The sequence below is a fragment of the Pogoniulus pusillus genome, chromosome 22 (assembly GCF_015220805.1).
Source record: "Pogoniulus pusillus isolate bPogPus1 chromosome 22, bPogPus1.pri, whole genome shotgun sequence".
Taxonomy (NCBI): Eukaryota; Metazoa; Chordata; class Aves; order Piciformes; family Lybiidae; genus Pogoniulus; species Pogoniulus pusillus.
In genome coordinates, this window is record NC_087285.1 from 16553042 (window position 1) to 16572031 (window position 18990).

The 18990-nt window shown below is 41.8% G+C and overlaps 2 protein-coding genes across 4 annotated transcripts; one reads left to right on the top strand and one right to left on the bottom strand.

Annotated features, from left to right (window-relative positions):
- Positions 1–291: 291 nt before the first annotated feature.
- Positions 292–5924, bottom strand: THG1L (tRNA-histidine guanylyltransferase 1 like). 3 transcript variants are annotated; one of them, XM_064161963.1, is made up of 6 exons: positions 5678–5924; positions 4392–4568; positions 3810–3979; positions 3022–3110; positions 2359–2466; positions 292–1028 (listed from the first exon to the last, which is right to left on the bottom strand). In XM_064161963.1, exons 1-6 carry the CDS (start codon positions 5869–5871, stop codon positions 867–869), a joined length of 900 nt encoding a protein of 299 aa, XP_064018033.1. In that variant the 5' UTR covers positions 5872–5924; the 3' UTR covers positions 292–866. The 3 variants fall into 3 exon arrangements, with proteins under 3 accessions (XP_064018033.1, XP_064018035.1, XP_064018034.1); XM_064161965.1 differs by lacking the exon at positions 5678–5924 and having other exon boundaries at positions 3810–3884; positions 4392–4548; XM_064161964.1 differs by lacking the exon at positions 5678–5924 and having other exon boundaries at positions 3810–3975; positions 4392–4482.
- Positions 5925–6037: 113 nt separating this feature from the next.
- On the top strand, positions 6038–15011 carry SOX30 (SRY-box transcription factor 30). The gene is made up of 5 exons (XM_064161962.1): positions 6038–6796; positions 8341–8580; positions 9857–10036; positions 11326–11818; positions 13707–15011. Exons 1-5 carry the CDS (start codon positions 6121–6123, stop codon positions 14053–14055), a joined length of 1938 nt encoding a protein of 645 aa, XP_064018032.1. The 5' UTR covers positions 6038–6120; the 3' UTR covers positions 14056–15011.
- The last annotated feature ends 3979 nt before the right edge of the window (positions 15012–18990 follow it).

An 18990-nucleotide genomic window follows, 5' to 3' on the forward strand; every position in this document is an offset into this window, starting at 1 on the left:
CTATGGTTAAAAGGACTGACAATATCCTTATAAATACCCATTATACCATGACAGTGATATTTCTATACTGAAATAGGTTATTTCCCCACCATCGCTACCTTCCACTCTACTGCACAGTAGGTGACAAAATTCCCAGCCTACAGAAGATGACACCAGAGTGTCTACCCATGTCCTACCAAAATTCATATCTGTACTGTAACTTTATGATTAACTTCACTGCCTGGAACATCAACCAATTACGAGTAAAAGTCCTAGGGATGAGAAAAGCCAAATAAAAAACAGAGAAGGGAATAAATTATTGTTATTTTATTATTTTTAAAAAGTATAAAAGCCCTGTACATTTGATAAAAGCTTTGAAAATCAGTCACTGCTGGGCTACCCCATTTCCTTTCTGTGAGTCAGGCAGCTGAATAGTTTGTAACTAAACACACTGGCCTTGAGATTTAACACTAAATATCAATTGCAGTATTCTGGTCCACCTCACTTGAAACACAAGCTGAGAATTATTTTCTCCTTTGCTTTTAACAGCTCAATGATGCAACCTTGTTTATAGCTCAGTAGAACACCTGATGGTTTAAATGCTATAGAAATGCACAAAATTTATGTAGGCTTTCCCTACAAATATGCAATTACAAGGAAAGAGAAGTCTTAATTTAACATTTAAAAGTTTACATCATAGATTTTCCATATGGGAATATTCTTGTGTATCAGACAACATACCAGTGTCTTTCTTTTCAGGCAACAGCAGTGCTAAAACCAGTGTAGCTGTTGCAGAGGTATGAGTTAACCCTGTCAACCACCTCCTTACTTGTCAACAACCCATGCAGAACAAAATGTAAACTACCAGTTTATGCTTGTTAGAGGCATCAGCTATCCTCAGCCAGAATCTCAGGATATTCCTCCCAGAACTGGTCCCCAATAATGTCACAGTGCAGGGGAACAACTTTAGTCTTAGTTCGGGTCACTTCCACTTCCTTCTCTTCTGCTTCCTCTGGCAGTTTTATTTTCTTAGTAACAACTTCACTGATCTGAAAATACAGTTAACACATTAACAGACATGCAAGACTCCAGAGGGCATTCACAAATGGACAAGAAGCAAAGCTTTAACAAAGGCAACTACCAATCCTACATACAGAATTTGAACACTGCACCTTTTGAAAGAGAGTCAATTCTCAAATCAAAGACCAACAGTTGAAACTGTGTGACATCACTGCACGGCTTGAAGAAATTACATGCAAATTCACATAACTGATTGCAAGTTTACATAACTATTCTTGAATAAAGTACAATATTTAATCTGGAGCTATATTAAGCAAATGGGAAACCTCAGAAATGTCTGCAAATAACTAAACCAAACCAACCAAAAGCAAAACATAAGAAACAAGTGGAATATATTTTCAAGGATCCTGATAACACAAAACACACATATGAAGTATGACAGTGACAAGATTGTGCAATAGGCTGCCTAGAGTGGTTGTGGATGCCCCCTCCCTGGAAGTGTTTAAGACCAGATTGGATGAGGCCTTGGGCAACCAAGTCTAGTTGAGAGACATCTCTGCCTGTGGCAGGGGGACTGGAGTTGATGAGCTGTGAACTCCCTTCCAATCTAAGCCATTCTATGATATTCCTAGTTAGGATCTCCTAGTACAGAAGGACACTAAGGCCACAAACATTTACAATTTTCTGGGGTCTCACCTCATACAAAATACAGGACAGGAATTTCTTTCACTAATTCTGTATCAATGATATCATCCTAGCATGACGAACATTGCCAAGCTACTATTAAAAGGAATTCCCCACCAACTGCTGCAATCTTTACCATACTCCTTTACAGTAGTAGAAAAGCATACTATGAACTGAGCTGCTTTGCTGAAGAGAACTTACTAATTCCTTCACAGTGGAAATACTTGGGATCTAATCCTGTGAAGGGCCTGGCAGAGACGCTGATATATCAAACTGACAACAGTCATTAAAATGTCATTTTTCAGGAAGCAGAATACTTCCTTAATTTTCAAAGCTGGTAACATTAAGAAGCCAACTCTATGATTCATTATATATGGGAGATTTATCTAGCAAATATATCAGTCCTACAAAATTCTACATATACAATGGCATCTGTTGATAAACATTTTGTCTCAACAGTCCTAGTTTATATCTAAGACAGACACCAGAGATTAGTCTTTATACTGTGCTCATAGATACAGACATCTCAAAAACAATTAGTCATCTTATACATCATAATATGGCAACTGTGGTTAATTCTGAAATACATTTATACATAGACTTGTATACCTTGCAAAACCATAGGGCACCTATTTAAAACATAAGCATGAAGCAAGTGCTAATGTAGTTTTTTACCTTCTGCCATATTAAGACAGTTCCTTTTCTATACATCAAAGGCTCATTGTTGTAGTTGATGTTGAATTCAGAAAACAAGATTTCGTTCTTATCTCCAGCCAAAGTGCCCTGTGAAAGGAAGTTAAAAGTGTAGAAAACAAACAAACTAACTAAATCACTAAGGTAGACGATGGGTGAATATTAATACAGATTTTTCACCTTTAAATTACAAGGCTTAATTACCTCTCCCAACAGAAGAACTACTTCCAAATGCCTAATGAGGATACCGAAAGCAGAGAGGCTTTCTATTACATTTTCAAGACAAATAGAAGAAATTCAACAGACTCAAGGAGAAAACAGAAATAATCTGCTTAAATCTACAGAAGATACTAGGCATAAATAGCAGCTGAATCCTGCTATTGTACCTATTGCCTAGTGCTCCTAAGATTTCTGAACTTGTTTAAGAAATTAAAATTACACCAACCTTTGACCAAAAATATACTATTTGCTAATCATATTGACACACATACAATTCAAGAAGTTGTTGAGTCTACAGCCACAGAATTATTACAGCAAGAACAGACACACCAGACAGTGCTGCTGGGCACACAGGAGTCTGCTTTGCAAATCTTAACTATTTTCTTTGTAGCTGGAAAAAAAAACATGACCTCAAGAGACTCTTACCTGGAGCCTATCCTGTGCTTGCACTGGTGTCAAGCCACTTCGCTGTACAAGCATCCAAAACACTGTATTATAAAGGTTATTAATATGACCTACAGGGAAAAAGAAAGGAGTGAGAAAGAGTACTTAGTAGAGATGTCACTTAGAAAAAAACAGCTTTATTTCCAGAATTGTATCAAAGAAACAGCCAGGAATATAGAAGTTAATAGTATCAGTTGCTAGAGAAGATACAATCTTTCTGATAAAATTTTAAGGTACTGCCTTATGGTAAGAATGCCTACAAGATACATTTCATTGTAACTCTGAAAAGGCAGTGCAGAGGGTGAAGGGCATTGAGACATAAAATAAATGATCTTCTTTCAAGCAACAGGGACTAGGAACTAACCAAGGCCTGTTCTAGCATGGAAGATACAGCACTTTTGATTGCTACATGGTGTGAATGTGAACACTCACACCTCTTCATTAAAGATTACTACCTTGGCTAAATAAATGTGGAAAATGGAAAGTAAGAAATTCAGTTTATCTATAATTCTAATATTTTCTGTACTGAACTCACTCCCAGAATGCAGCAAATATAATTGCAGCCCAAAGACTCAGACTTTCAGGCAGTATTTCTGTGTTCATACAAAGCCCAATGTAATTGAAATATTACATACTTAACACCACCACCCAACCAAATCTGCTGTTCTTTCATTGATACCTACATGCAAATACACTGGCACTAAAGGCAGTTCTATTTGAAGAGAAAGAAAACTCAGCTGCACAAATCTCCATTTTTAAGTAATGCTTACAATCTGCTTGTCTCCAGCTCAGGTAGTCCTTTAAATTTTGGTTGCTGGGATACAACACAATGCGTCCATCAAATCCTGGCGGGTACAGAAGCTGTTGGTCCTTGAAGTAATCCTTCCAATAAAAAACGTAACTTGAGGCAAACTGGGAGACCACATGGGTCATGAACTTACTTGCAAACACACAACAAAAGGAAAAAGAAAGAGATATGTATTATTATATACCTGTGATTATACTAATAGAAGTAAGTCTGCTGGAGAGCAGCATTCCTTAAATAATGGACTAACAGAACAGCAACAACATGGAGCCTTTGAAGAACATAAAGTACTGAGAATCCAGTAAAAGAGTTTGGGTATGGTAACATCTTATTAAAACAATGTTTGTTTCATCAAAACTTTAAAAAACTCTTGGACCCACTGAACATATTTTCCTGCAAGGAGTTCATATGAACTAACTTATGTATGTTTCCAAATACAGGCCTACTTCTAACTTCTGTGTGCAAAATTAAAGGCAAATCTAAGGAACTGTAAGTTTTGAAAGAGATGTTAAAAACACACTCAATTTCACACTGAAGCAGCTGTTACCTTGATCTTCTTTTAAACCATCTACTCTTCTTTTTGAAAACAAAACTATATTCATCACTCTGTCCATAAGCAATAGCAATATCCTCCAATTCTTGCATTACTGTCTGGGCACACCGGGTCATCAGCTGAAGTGCACGGTCATCATTTGGTTTTTTGAACTCATGCTGCTCAGAAAACCTTTAAAACAAAAACAATTGGATTAAGAATCCCTTTAAAAAGCTACTGACAATGCAAGTCCATTCATTTTCCTCACATTAACTTTTTAAGAACATTGATTTCCAGCATCCTGACACAGACACAATACTGACACATAATTTCCTCCAGGTATGAAAGGCAGTAACAAAAAAGCTTTTTATACACTCTGGAAAACTCATTCTCCTTCTCATCAGTATCTCACACTAGCCAGTCCTGGCAAGTGACTGGTTTTCTTATTTGGAAAACATGACAAATACTGTTTTTGTAAACTCACTTTCTCCAAGGGTGTATTGCATTCTCAGTCCAGTAAGGGCAACATTATCAACGAATTTGTCAAAACTCGAGAGCTTTACCAGAACAAGAAATTAAACCTCCAGCAAGAATGCATCATTGACCACACGACAGAACTGTGCTTTTATTTAACCTAAAGGAAGGTGAATGCCACACAGACACTGATTCCGAACACAAACAAACATCCCTGTATACCAGCTGCTGTCCCTCCTCCAGCACATCTAAGACACTGGTATTCCAGTTCCCTACCACCCTGCTGAAGGCACGGTTCAGAGGTGGTGGCGTAGCCGTTCCTGGAGGTGTTCAAGACCGGATGAGACACTTAGTGCCATGGTTCAGTTGACTGGATAGGGCTGGGTGATAGGTTGGACTAGATGATCTTGGAGATCTATTCCAATCTGATTGATTCTATGACTCTGAAGCTGCCCGTGGCTCTTGAAGGCAAACACCCGTAGTAATTCCGTGCCTTGGAGAGGCCGAGTGAAGGATTCATGTGGGTTAGGATTTGTAACCCGTGCACCTGCTGAATTCACAAAGGCCGGGCATAGAACACCCAATGCCAACTGCACGACACCAGCCGGATCCCTCTTCCCACGACAGCACTCGGAGCTCGAACCCTCGGCGCCATTAGGCGGATGAAGCTCCCACCCAGGACCAGCCGCACCCCAGTTTCCGTCCTCCGGCCCGAGCTCCGCAGTACCCTAGCCCGTGGTCCTTCCCAGCTGCGGCCCGTCCTCCCGCTCGCTCAGGCGTCGCCATAGCAACCACACCGCCATATGGGCCCCTGCCATTGGCTTCACCTGTGGAAGTTGCGGCCGTCCAGACGGACTACGATCCAGCAGTTGGGCAGACAGGTGTCATCCGCCTCGAAGTCCCGCACATACTCGAACTTGCTTTTCGCCATGGAGAGGAGGCGACGGTGGCCGCTCACACAGGCCGCCCACCACCCGCTCCCCGCAGAGACAGCCGACGCCGCCCGCCTACAGCCCAGCATGGCCCGGGCGGAAGCGGAAGCGGCGGGCCCTCCTGGGCGCCTTGGCGGACCTCTCTATGGTTCCATCGAGCCCTGCTGCCGGCCGGCGCGCGGCGGCTCTGCCAGCCGTCCCCATGGCGGCGTCGCTGTGCCGCCGGGGCGCGAGGCCGCAGCGGGGCGCGAGGCCGCAGCGGGGCCGTTGGCGGGCACCGCGCGAGGGCGCGGCGAGCGTTGCCCTAACGCCCGCAGGCGGCAACCGACCGCGGCGGGATGGAGCGGGTGGTGAGGGAGCGACCGCACCGCTCCAGGGCTCCCCCAAAGCCGCCCCCGCGGCCCCGCCGCCAGCCGGCGCCGCCGCCCACCCCCAAGGAGAAGGCGAAGGTCCCTTTAATCAAAATCGAGAAGCCCGACCTGGAGGTGGGAGATGCCCCGGACAGGAGACAGTTAAGCTCCCAGTGCAAGTGCTTCCCAGCTCCGGGAACTGTTAAAGCGGAGACCAACGGCACCATCAAGGCCGAAGGAGACCAGAAATGGGGCGGTGGAGAAAGCCAGAACGAGATGAAGGTGCCGGAGGAGTGGGAAAGTGGGAAGAAGCCCTGGAGCGCTATCAAAGTGGAACCCCCTCAGGTGGTTTCTGAGACCTGGAAGGTGGAGACAGAAAAGGAGGATGCCCCGGCTGCCTCCCTGTGTGGGCCTGCTCATGCCAGCACTGCTGCCATCAAAGCGCAGCAGCAGCGTGAGGAGACTGGGATCCTCCCTGAAGATCGAAAGATGCCAGTTGTGCTTCAGTCCTTGCCCCCTGGGACCTGCATACAGATCCATGGCCCTGTGCCGCCAGAGCTGATCCGTGTGACTCAAGTGCCAGAGAAACAAGTGCCGCCTCAATTACAGCCAGTAAAGGTTGAAACTAGAGATGTGCCCCTCACAGTACTGCCCTCTGATTCAGGTATTCTGCTGCAAGAGGTTCAGTTCCTGAAGGGTTGGACTTGATGATCTGTGAGGTCTCTTCCAACCCTGATGATACTGTAATACTGTGAAGGAACTCAGTTAACAGGTTACCAGATTACCAGACAGGAGAACAGAAATGGAAAAGTTGTGTTAGAGAACCACCTCTTTGGCCAGACAGCTTTCTTTGTCGGCATAACACATAGAATCATAGAATCAACCATACACAGCTTGGGAGCAGAGAATTCTCAGTGGTTTGTTAAAATCGATGCAGTTTTGTCCACTTGCTCCCTGACTACATTAAACTCCTTTTAACAGTGTTCAGAGATGCACTGAGCTGTGACTGCAAGTTTAGGGGCAGGAATCTGGTTTTTAGAGCTGTGGGACATGCATACACGAGTCTCAGAACATTTGGATGTGTTGAATGTGGGACATTTTGAAACATCTGGATTAAAAACTATTTTAGGAAAGAAACCTGGGCTTTCAAAATGAATGACTTAAAATGAGGTCTGAAAGACTACAAGACTTTTGTCCTTTATTGCTAATGTCAAAGAGTCAATTTCTAAACCTTTTCAGAGAGGAAATTCCTTGCTTAGGGATCAGTTGCGAGTTCATCCTACCACTAAGCTCAGTTAAAATGCAGACTGTGTTTGCAAAGAGCTAAAGCTGGGTATCATGTAACAGTCATTTGCATACACAGGTTCCTCCAGGAAAATGTGTCCATAACTGAGAAAGGAGTGAGAGTTAAAAAAGCAAACACAAACCCTCTAGAAACTCAGCACAGCCACAACCTCAGCTGAAAAGCCAGCAACTGCACAAGCGTGGGACTAAACTGCCACACAGCCATTAGATCTGGTCCCTGAATCTTTGGGGGTTTGGATCCATGGTTCTGGTGATGCTTACAAATTCACAGTGACATAAACTATGCTGTACAGTGTTTAGCTGAGGAATGTATAAGTTTCTAAAGTCATAAGAAAACAATCTAGCCAAATGAAATCCAAACTAGTGTTTTAGCAGACCCAAATGTTTTGAGTTTGGATCTGCTGTTTGTTTTGGGGTTTTTTAATAGTATGTAACAGGGCAGGTAAATGATTTGTTAGGTCTTGGTTCAGTAAAGGTCAGTGGAGCATAGGAAGTTCCATATAAACATGAGGAAAAGAAATTTCCCTGTGAGGATGACAGAACACTGGAACAGGCTGCCCAGGGTGGTTGTAAAGTCTCCTTCTCTAGAGACATTCAAAACCCACCTGGATGCATTCCAGTGTGATCTACTTCAGGTGATCCTGCTCTGGCAGGGGGGTTGGACTATGGATGATCTTCGAGGTCCCTTCCAACCCCTAACATGCTGTGATTCTGTGGTACTCTCTTGCCCTTGGGTATTTTTCTAGGAACTGCTTTCCAAATGGGCATTGAGTTTTGTGTGTTCCAAAGCTGTAGTGATTTCTTTTGACTGTTGCCAAATACCATCTTGGTGTACTGTGAATGTAGCCTTGTATTGCACCTATTGCCTGGAAGATGATGGTCTTTCCTGGTTCTGTTGCACAGGAATGCCAGATACTCCATTTGGCAAGGACAAAAGTGGCCACGTAAAGCGTCCCATGAATGCATTTATGGTGTGGGCAAGGATTCATCGGCCTGCCCTAGCAAGAGCTAACCCAAAAGCCAATAATGCAGAAATCAGTGTTCAGCTTGGATTGGAGTGGAGCAAACTGACTGAGGAGCAGAAGCAGCCCTATTATGATGAAGCTCATAAGATTAAACAAAAGCACAGAGAGGAATTTCCCGGTAAACACATAGTTATTTACGTGAATGCTTTAGAAGTGCAAGATTTATTGGGAAATGAATCTCTTTCATTACAGCAAGTAATAGAGTTAAAAAAACCCTCAAAACAAAACCATCAAGCACACAGCCCTCCTCCTGTCAGCTTTCATTTTTTTAAGCATCCAGAACAATGTTTCATCTTTCATAGCCTCTAATGTTTCTTATGGCCTTAGACCACCACAGCTACAGCAGCTCTGCTGAATGCTTTAATAATTTAACAGCCAGATAGTAAGTTTAGTGTGAATGTGGCTTGCTGCTTCATTTTGCATGCTCCAGAAAAAGCTGTCGAGGTGGCCTGTGGTGACCCATGCAGCCATTCCTTAAAAGCAGGAAAGGGAAATGCCCCAGGAAGTATGAAGAGTATTGCATTCTGTAGGATTCTTCAATCTTTAGATGTAGGATTCCCAAATAACAGTGCAGAAGATGCTGCTTCTCAGCCTTTTGTCAAAAGAGTGAAAACTCTGCACCCTCAACAAATAAACCTCTAACACTGCAGTTCAATAAACCAGAACATAAGTACTCTGAATACTGTTGAGGTAGCAGGGGTTGTGATCCTTTCTCTATCATCATACTTCTGATGATATGTGGTTGTGGCTAATCCTGCTAGACAAAATCTGACTAATCTGTCAAAAACAAGTGAAAGAGAAGAGTAGCACTTCCCCTCTCTTTTTACACCCTTCAAGAAAGAAAAAGCGGTGTTAAGAGTTAGTCTGTGCAAGAGACTGAGCTACTCAGCATAAATTACAGTATCTGTTAGTCTTTGGTTAATGTTGTAAGTCAAAGGCAGATGTAACTCCCCCAAAATCTAAATAGGATTCCTAGTGGGTTTTATTTTCCATTGTATCTTGTAACCTACAGGTGTACATGAGGCTGAATGGGTTAAGGAAACAGGAAATATCTCTGTTTTGAATAGATTCATGACTTTCTTCTGCACCGAAAGCCCATTGTACAGTGTTATGTTCTCCTTAACGTGCTACCCTCAGCTGTGCCATGTTCTCTATTCCTTTGTCTCACAGTTAACAAATTAGTAACACAACAGCAATGCCCAAATATGTCCATTTTATTTCCACCTCTGATAAAATGCCCCGTTTGCTAGCTCACTGAAACAAGAGTGCTATTGCCATTTGGGACTAATTTGGTGTAGAAATTGCAGAATTACAGGTATCATAGTTTGACATGAACAATGAGACTATCCCAAAAACTGGATGTCTGCATCTTTTTTTCTTCCCATCTCTGACAGGTTGGGTTTATCAACCACGACAAGGCAAAAGGAAGCGTTTTCCTCTGCCTGTGTCTTCTGTATTTTCCAGCGCTTCTCAGAGTATCATCGCTACAACTCCAGCTGTCATTTGTCCCTTCCAGTCACCTGCTTGTTCAGTTGTCATCCCCAGTGTTCAGAACAGTGTTGGACATCCAGTCTGTGAGTTTTCAGTAGTGAATAATTTTAAGAATTCAGAATTTACCAGTTGTAGTAAAAGTTATACATATGGTAGTGTAGATGTAGTTAAAACAATTTCTCAGTCTTTCTTGACATTGCTGTTTCTGTTGGTTTTCCTTTTCACTGCACCTCTGCCTCCTAGTCTCTGCCTACAATTTCCCTAGCTTCTTCAATTCTTCTGGCATTTTCATTGCCCTCAAGTCTCTGATGTTTTCTTTGTAGCTCCTGATTACCTCCTGCTCCCTCTTGGTCATTTTGTATCTCTATTACTCAACTCTATTACTTCCTGTTTTTTTTGTTCTGTCTCCACCTCACATCTATCTTCCCTCACCAGCTTTAACTGTAGTAGTGCTCAGCACTGCCTTACTAAACCTAAAGAACAAAATTAAATGCCTGTTTGTGCTGTTTGGTCATATTCAGAGGTAAAAGAGAACACTCACTTTTGTTCTGGCAAAGTTCTGAGTTAGTAATGTGATCCTTTCTCAAATCCATCTGTAAATTTGACTGAATAAAGTATTCTTGGTTTTCATTTTATAATATTATGTTGCCCTCAGATGCTACTGTGTTTCATTCCAGAGTTTACTACCCTGTTGTAGTTGAAATGATTCTTAAATATAAACTGTAAAAATCTAGATGAATGTAAGTTCTGTTGACTCGGAATTTAGACTCTTAGATTAAGTAGTGGGGTTTGAAAAATACTTATGCAATGTGTTTTGAAATCTTCCTGTATAAAAACAGCCCTGTTGACTTGATGTGAGACTTGAAAATGTACATTCCAGTGTATGGACAGCAAAATGTTTCAGAGGTTAGTGTGGTGAAACATAAGGAAATATACTGGGGAGCAGGATGTTTTAACTGTGGCTTCTGTTCCTCACTGCTGCTTTGACCCCACACATATTGGTTAAGAATTTGCCTCACTCCAACTCAGCTGGTAGATATGGGAGGTTTTCTGATCTTGAGGCACTAAATGCCAACCTCATTGTGTCACTATATCAGAAGACACAGCCCACACCAGCCTCATAGCTTCAGCACTCACTATATAATTCCTTCTTCACCCTTGAGTTTCTGTAGAAGGAAGCTTGAATGTGGGTCCAGACCCATTTGTCAGAATGCATGTAGGCCAAGTGATGCATGACTGAGTTGCAGGGAGGTAATGCCAGAAAGTGTTTTAGGGGAAATGGTTCTGTTTCTAGCTGTGGTTTGCTATGCTACTGCTTGTGATGTCTCTTCCTTTCTTCATGTCTAATAAATAACTGTTCTCTTTCCTAAAGGTGGGGCTTCTCCTGCCATCCGTCTGCCAGCTTCTTCCATTCAACATCCTGGTCCAATTACTTTTTTCCAGACTACTAGTACAAGCACCACATCCATGGTTGTTCCATCTCCAACCCTGCCCCTGTACCCTGTAATTTCACCACAGCACATTGTTGAACCTGCTCAGAGAGAAGCTCTTAATGCATCATCTGGGCTCAATTGCTCTCTGAGGAGACTTACACCAGTTTTCACTGAGAGCTTCAGCAGAAACCCAAGCAGCATAACCACCACTAATAGCAGATTTTCTGTCTGTAATATTGAGCCCCCAAAGCAGTATCTAGGGCTTCCTGTGTTTCCTAGAGCTGTACCTCTTCCCCCAGCTACCCCTTTTCTTCCCTCACATATCTATGAGTCTCCACCCATTGTTCCACCAGCCAGTCTGTTTGGAGTACCTCCTCGGTTTCCATTCTACCACCCTTACATTGTGCCTGGACCTCACTACTTCCCTTCAAGGTAATGAAACCCTTCATTTCAGTACCAGTAAGAACAAATTATAAAAGGCAGAGAGTCTTTTGACTTACAGAAAGCATATGGAGCACTCAGAAGGAAAGATGCACTTACCTTCCTATAGCTGCTGTGTGGTGGGACCTGGTGATCTGAGGCTACTTGTTATATATGCCCAGTTACTAAGGGCTCCATAGTGCTGTTGCAATACTTGGCACTCTCAAGCCCACAGTAAATAGAAGTATTTTCTCTCTACTTTATGCAGCTAACTGCAGTTGATGTCTAAAGAAAAGCCTTAGGTAGAGACAGTATAGATATATTTTGAAAACTGTTGGATAGAGTTAAAGTAGGTATGGGAAATGTCTCCTGGCTACTATGATTACAGCTGTCATAACTACCACTATTTCTGAAATCCAGCCTGATGGGAAACATCTTTAGAATTCTTACAGTCTCTGGGCAGTCAATCAGAGATCACCTAATCAAAGTACAAGCTAACACATACTGGCCCATGGGTATTTCCTAAGCTATGCATGCACAGAAAGTTTCAGTGCCCTCCCAGCAGCAGATGTGCTGCTCAAAACCGAGTCATCTGATGGCCTGCTGATGCTTATTCATTGTAAGGCATCATCTTTTCTTTCACTGCTGTGCAATATCAAGCATAACAAATTATTATGACTTTTAAGACTTGAATTCTGCTGCTTCGTACACTGCTCATTCCTATCAATAGCAACAACCAGTATGTTCCTGTGGCAATAAGATTACCTGGTCATAAATTAGGCCAATGATGATCCATCAAAATTGTACATAGTGCCCAAACTGCTAAACATGAACTTTGCTTAGCTCTTGATCTCTGAAGTGAGACAGTTTTGGAGGCCTCAGAGGAAAAGGAGTGTTTTGTACCACAAAAGACTGCTCTGAGTCCATACTAATCAGTGGACTTAGGGCTGCCAGCTCTGCTAATGCCAGGATCTTTCTAATACAATGATTTATAAGCTCACAGTCCTATAAACTCATTTCTTGCATACCAGAATCTCAAAATACATACAAAACCTCAGAATATATTCTGGGTAGCACTGACAGTGCAAATGTATGTATGCAGATTTATGCACTAAAATTTCAACTGCTGCCTCAGAGAGATCAGCAGTCTCCTTGAAATCTCAACAGACGTTGTATCAGTGTCTTTATAGTGTCTGCACTTTAGAGCTCTGTTACTTCTTCACATGCTTTGTTTTCTTAACAGTGTGATCAAGTTCTGCAACACTGTAAATTACAATACCTGTCCTTCTACTTCAGAATAAAAATTCCAGTTTCTGGCACCAGAGGAATAGTTACATCTGACACAGTAACTTCCTGCAACCTATTATCTAGTTGCTTTTTAAAAGTTCATTACTGCACTGTCTTTAAACTTAGTAACATTGACAACCACATATTGGGCACAAGGATTCCCTCCTCCTGTTCAATAGCAGTGTAACAGATGTAAGAGTTCACTCGGGGAATAAATAAGTGCATTTCACCCCATCTCTGTCACAGAAATAACACAAACTGAGTTTTGATGCTTTGTTTTACTATTCTGACTATGTTGGCTGCCATCCTGCTGGCTGATCAGATGCTAGTTCATCCATGGTATTATTTCATTGATAAATACTCTGCTTTTTATGTTTGCTATGCCTATGTCTAGCATGAAGAGCTGCATGTGCACAGATAGGGAATCTGTGCACAACCCTGGTTATGGTTTTGATTTAATTTAGGCACATATTTAAAGTCTGTATGTTTTGGGTATTTTGTCAGGGTGAGCTGACTAACACAGACCATTAGTGTGTTTCTGTTGTTCTTAGCTGAATGGAAGTCCAAGCAATCTGCATTTATGAAAGCAAACTTTCAATCTCTCTCCTTGCAGCACATGTCCATTCAGCCGGCCTCCATTTGGCTTTGGGAAATTCTCCAGCCCAGTATCTGAATGCCTTGGCTTTTATGAAGACAGATACCGAAGACAGGAGGTGCTGTTTTCACCTTTAGGCAGAGACTATCCTTTCAGGGAATATCCAAACGAAAATATGCATGAGAACCTTGAACCACTGCCATGTCACAGCAGCTGCAATGTAAATGAGTATTCCAGCCCTCTACCACAGCTGGATGTTGAAGTATTGGAGGAGGTTTTGTCAATCACTTCATCTCCCTCCAGCATCAACCTAGTCAATGTAACTGACAGCGATGAGGAAGAAGTAAAGTTATTGCAAGAACTGTAGCTTTAAAACCCAACTTTAAAAACAGGCAAATAGTGTAGAAGGTTATTAATGCTTTCTTCAATGCTGACTTTTCAGTGTGTTCAGTGAAAGATCTATGTAGCTTGAGAGATCTGTACAGGTAATTTTGAAGTCTTATGATCCGTTTGCATTGTCAGAGTTCACATATAGATCTGGAAAGGTCAAAAGCCTCTGGAGTTTCACCTGCTTCATCAGGACATTGTTTGGGCCCTGTCTCAGGAGAGCACTTACACAGGAATTCAGCTCTAAGCATGTGATAATGTGCTTTCCTGAGGAGAGGTGTGCTTAAGGACATCTTTTTAACGCCAAAATAGGCCCTTTGATGGTATTTGCCATAATTTTCTAGGCATTACTTTAGGAGTTTTAATGAGTGAAATAGTTCTTGTTTATGACTGCAATGTAATTCTTACTGCAGTAAAATACTCTAAGACCTGGAAAGTGAAGTCACAAATTACTCTCTGCAGTGCTTTGTATTTTTCCTTTGATGAAATAGGTTTAAATTTAATTTGGTTAAAATTTTAACTGTAGTCTCTTGTTTCTGGTACAGCTTCTATATAAAACATTGACCATTTACATCAGTTTCAGTAATGTCTTGGTCTGAAACCAGTGCCATTAATTAAAGTGGGATTGTCCAGAAGGTGTAGTGAGACATGGTAGCACCCAGAGAGAGGAAGTCATATGGGCTCTGGCCCTGTGGCTTACACTAGTAGTCTTTGACTTGATCCCTGAGTGTAGTTAGCACTGCAAAGAATTCTCCAGACAATACCAAATTCTCTGAAGTTTATCAAAGGGAAATTCTCTCTGCTGAATTCAAAGAGTAATGAAATTCAACATTTTTTTTGCCAAAATGTGTAGTTTATGTTATTTTGTCCCCTTTCCCCCTGTTTTGTGGAATAGAGAGTAATTTTTTTTTTCCTGGGAATTTTGTTATGTTTCTGTTGGTGTATTTGAATAAACTCACTTGAGCAATCTATCTGTAGTGCTTAATTTTAAACTGTGAATCAACTGGGGACAGGTAGATCCTAGTTCATATAACTCAAAAGCTTGCTGTGCAGCTAAGCTGCATCATGGCAGGAGTGATGAGCTGAAGCACTTTTCCAGACAATTTAGGCTGGTGTATGTATGTGTGTATGTATAATTATGTGAATTCAGCTACCACAGAAATATGGGAAAAGCTGAAAGCCGTGGATGGAGGAGTCCATCCATCCTAGGTGGTGAGAAGATGCTGAGGAATGGCTCAGAGGATGCTGGGCTGACCATGGGGGGCATCTTTTATTTTATGGGTTGTCACACTGGAACTATTGGGCTCTGAGCATTCTGTCAAAACTGAGCCCTCGGCGCCCTCTATCCATCGAGACAAAGTTACTGACAAAAACAGGTCCGAATGAAATCTCCCACATGCCTCGAAAGACAGTTCTAAATCAGCGTCGAGTAGATAGTCTCTGGGTTCACTGCATTTTAACTTTTCAGTCTCATGTCAACATTTTTATGCTTTTCTGCTTCTGAGGACTCATAACAACAATTTCCAAGTCCTAGATCAAAACCACTTGTTTGAGAACTGCATTTCACAGTTAAAGAACACAAAAGCACGAATAAATCCTGTCCACCCTACACATTGCAACTGTTATAACCAGGCCCTGCATCTGCAGTACAGATGAATCATTAAGAGGAAAGTCTTATAAGTAGTAGAAAAAGCTTGCTCGTTTCTAAATTATCTCCTCACTGAAAGCTGATCTGGCCTGCAGGAATGTATGTGGGCAAATGTACTAATTCCTATACCAGTGTGTTTCAAGGTATAAAACAGCTGTTTGTGGGATTATTTTCTAGATCTAACTTTCCTCTTCTCTCATTTCTCTTTTTATATACTGGAGTAGGATAGAAGACACATTTTAATGAACCAGAACCTAGAATTATTGCTTGCCATGAATAATACAAATTTCCTCTGTTTTATATGGAGGTGTCCAGAACCACTTGAAGGGAGATGTTCTTGTGAACTGACCACATCAGTGTGAGCTTCAGTGAGATGAGGGATTCAGCACTTGCTGTGCAGCATCCATCTTCTAACGAGACCTTTGTTGTTCATATATGAAAAATGCAGTACAGTATCCTCAGTAGATACCTGTTCTGTTTAATAATAATACTAATCCTAAATATATTGATGAATAAACAAAGTGTGGGGCTGATCCCTGCTTCCTTTCCAGCTAGAGCTGAAATCCTGAATCTGTTGTGTGGGATCTGTGTCTGCAGGTCTGCAGCATCGGACCCAGCCCTCAGCTGAGCTCATTTCAAGACTATTATGTCTTGACTACAACAGAAGTGAAAATTACACAAACAACTCATCCAAACCCAGGTTCTTCTGAATCATTCTGCAGCACACACTGGCAGCCCACAAGGGGAAATTATCTTGTGATGACAGAGGAGGTTTTTATCTCCCATTTGTAGGTCATTGTCAAGCCATCTTCAAACTTATCTCCTAAATGGAGATTCCTGAGGTGCCAAGCATCTGTGCTGTTATTTCTCTTCTAGCAATGTGTGAAGTGGGTCACAGGCAGGGCCAGTCCCTTGGTGCCCTGCTTCATGGAAGGGTGGAGAGTACTCAAAGACATGAGAGACATAGTCTTCTCTCTTGTAATTATTTTCTTCTTTCTCTGCTGTTTACCTTAACCTAAACTTCAGATTGCCTTGCATGCCTCTTATCTTGAAAAACAGATCAGATACAGATTTTCCCCAAAGTTTGTTTTCCTCGTGCTGCCACAGAAATCTAAAGACAGGAGTGTTTCCCAGTGCATCACTGCCTGAGGCTACCCATTTGCAGATATTGCTTTTTTGCTTCCAAATGACTGGATGCTTTTATGGACTGAATGTTATTAAAAGCCCTTGCACCATTATACCTGTTCCCCTTCTCTTACGAGAAAAAGCTCCTTCAGTACAATCACTGTTGTGTTGGAGAGGTTTGCAGGCAGTGTGGAAAGGAGCAGCACTACAGTGCTTCAGGTGTGCAAACACAGTTAAAAAGGTGCAACGTGTTGCACATAAAGTCTTCTGCCATGAAGTTCACTTGCCTGTAGGCATGAAGCAGTGACCCACCCTTCAAAAAAATCATAGAGAGTGCTTTGATAAGATTTCACTAACAGCACATCGGGACAAGTCCTTGTCTAGCACCTGCTCATCTTACAGCACTTCTCCCTCTTTGGCTGCACAGCTGCTCTAGAGCTCTTCTAAGTATTCCTGCTGTCCTGCATGGGTGGTGCAAAACCAAAGCTAATATTCTGGGCTAGCCAAAGCTGTTTTCATCTGCTAAGACTCAGAATAAAGACGTTTGCTGTTAAATCACTGTTTCCCTTCTCTCATTCTCAGCCTTCCTCCTTTGATTGTCTAGGGGAGAAAAATGTTCTGAAAAATGGAAGTTTTTTGTGCTCCACTCAAGTCAGCCAAAGACAGAAAATATCTTTTATCAGCACAAGTGTCTGTAGAGCAGAGGCTAAGCAGGACAAAAAGTCTTCTACCTTCTCCTGCTAAGACTTGGATTCTAGGAATCATTTTCTCCAGTGTCATCAGGAGCCTTTTCAAAGCAGTTCATTCAACAACAGCTCCTATTTATGAAGAGAGAGTTCCAATGAAATATTACTGAGCTTTTAGTCCAATACATGTCCAAGTCATTCTCTGCATAAATCTGTTTCTTGAACAGGCATTCTCCCCTGTGAGTCTAGCTTTCCATTTCCTTCTAGATGGCCAACTCTAATTTACTATGAACATAATGGGATTTCCCCCCACCTCTCCATCTTTGGTTTTCCAGCTAGCAACAACAGTGTTGGCAAGATGATCTTAATCTTGCCAACTGTCGAGTAAAGTGATGAAACTCCCCTGCAAAAGTTTTCTCATCAGCTTTGCCCTAGGGAGACTGAAACACCTAATTTTCAAGCCTGCTGAACAAGCTCATATACTGACTGTGCTGAGGGTGCTGCATGGAGGCTGCAGGTGTGCCCACCCCTCGAACACAGCGGATGCAACTGATAAGGGAGCAGAGCAGAGACTCCCAAATTCCCAGCTGATACTTTTAATCAGACATTTGGGATCCTGGAGGAAATGAGTCTGAGTCAGTATAATTCCCAGATAACCAAAAGCTTGACCTTTCTCTGTGAATCAGGCAAATGTCCCATTGACTCCAGTAAGAGCTTTTTGAAGAGATGGGTAAGGGCAGGATCTGACTCATCCTGTGCCAGAGGCAGGTTACAGCATCCAAGCTCTGTTAATAAGTGCAGGATCCCCTGAACCTTTGCATGCAGCAACATCTCAGTACTGTAAGTGATATATCATATAAATATAGATTAAACTATATATAACCACTGCACAGTCTGTGGCTATATTTTCATAGAGGGAGTTTCTGGTGATTATAAATTAAGATATCAATTCTCACATTACCACATTCCAAAGATAAAAATACCACTTTACAAGAAATGCAGATATTGCATGCAATTCATTTTTATGATATTTGGGTGCTGAGAAAAATCACAAGCAGATAATTATTGGCCTAAGCATTGAAACAATCTTAAAATAAGACTGCTTTATTCCATGTAAAGCCTTTTTTTTAGCTGATCTTAGAGAAATAGAGAGAGATAGAAAGCAGTGTCTGGCAAGATTTGCAGTGCTGAGATTATTAGTGGCAATCTTTCTTTCCATGCAAACATACATGTTCCTCATCAAAGTTTGGGGTGGGTTTTTTTTTCCTTTGTGTAGATAGACATTTTATGCAGGGATGAAAGCAAACAGCTAAATTTGTGTCTAAATTTGGCTTGCATTTTTACTTATTTGTAATGAAGGCTTCAACAGTTGTGCCATTGTTTTCTTCTATCTTACAGGCAGCTATAAATAAATGGGAGGGGTCACAAAAATTTCAAGGTTTCCCTTCAAGATACT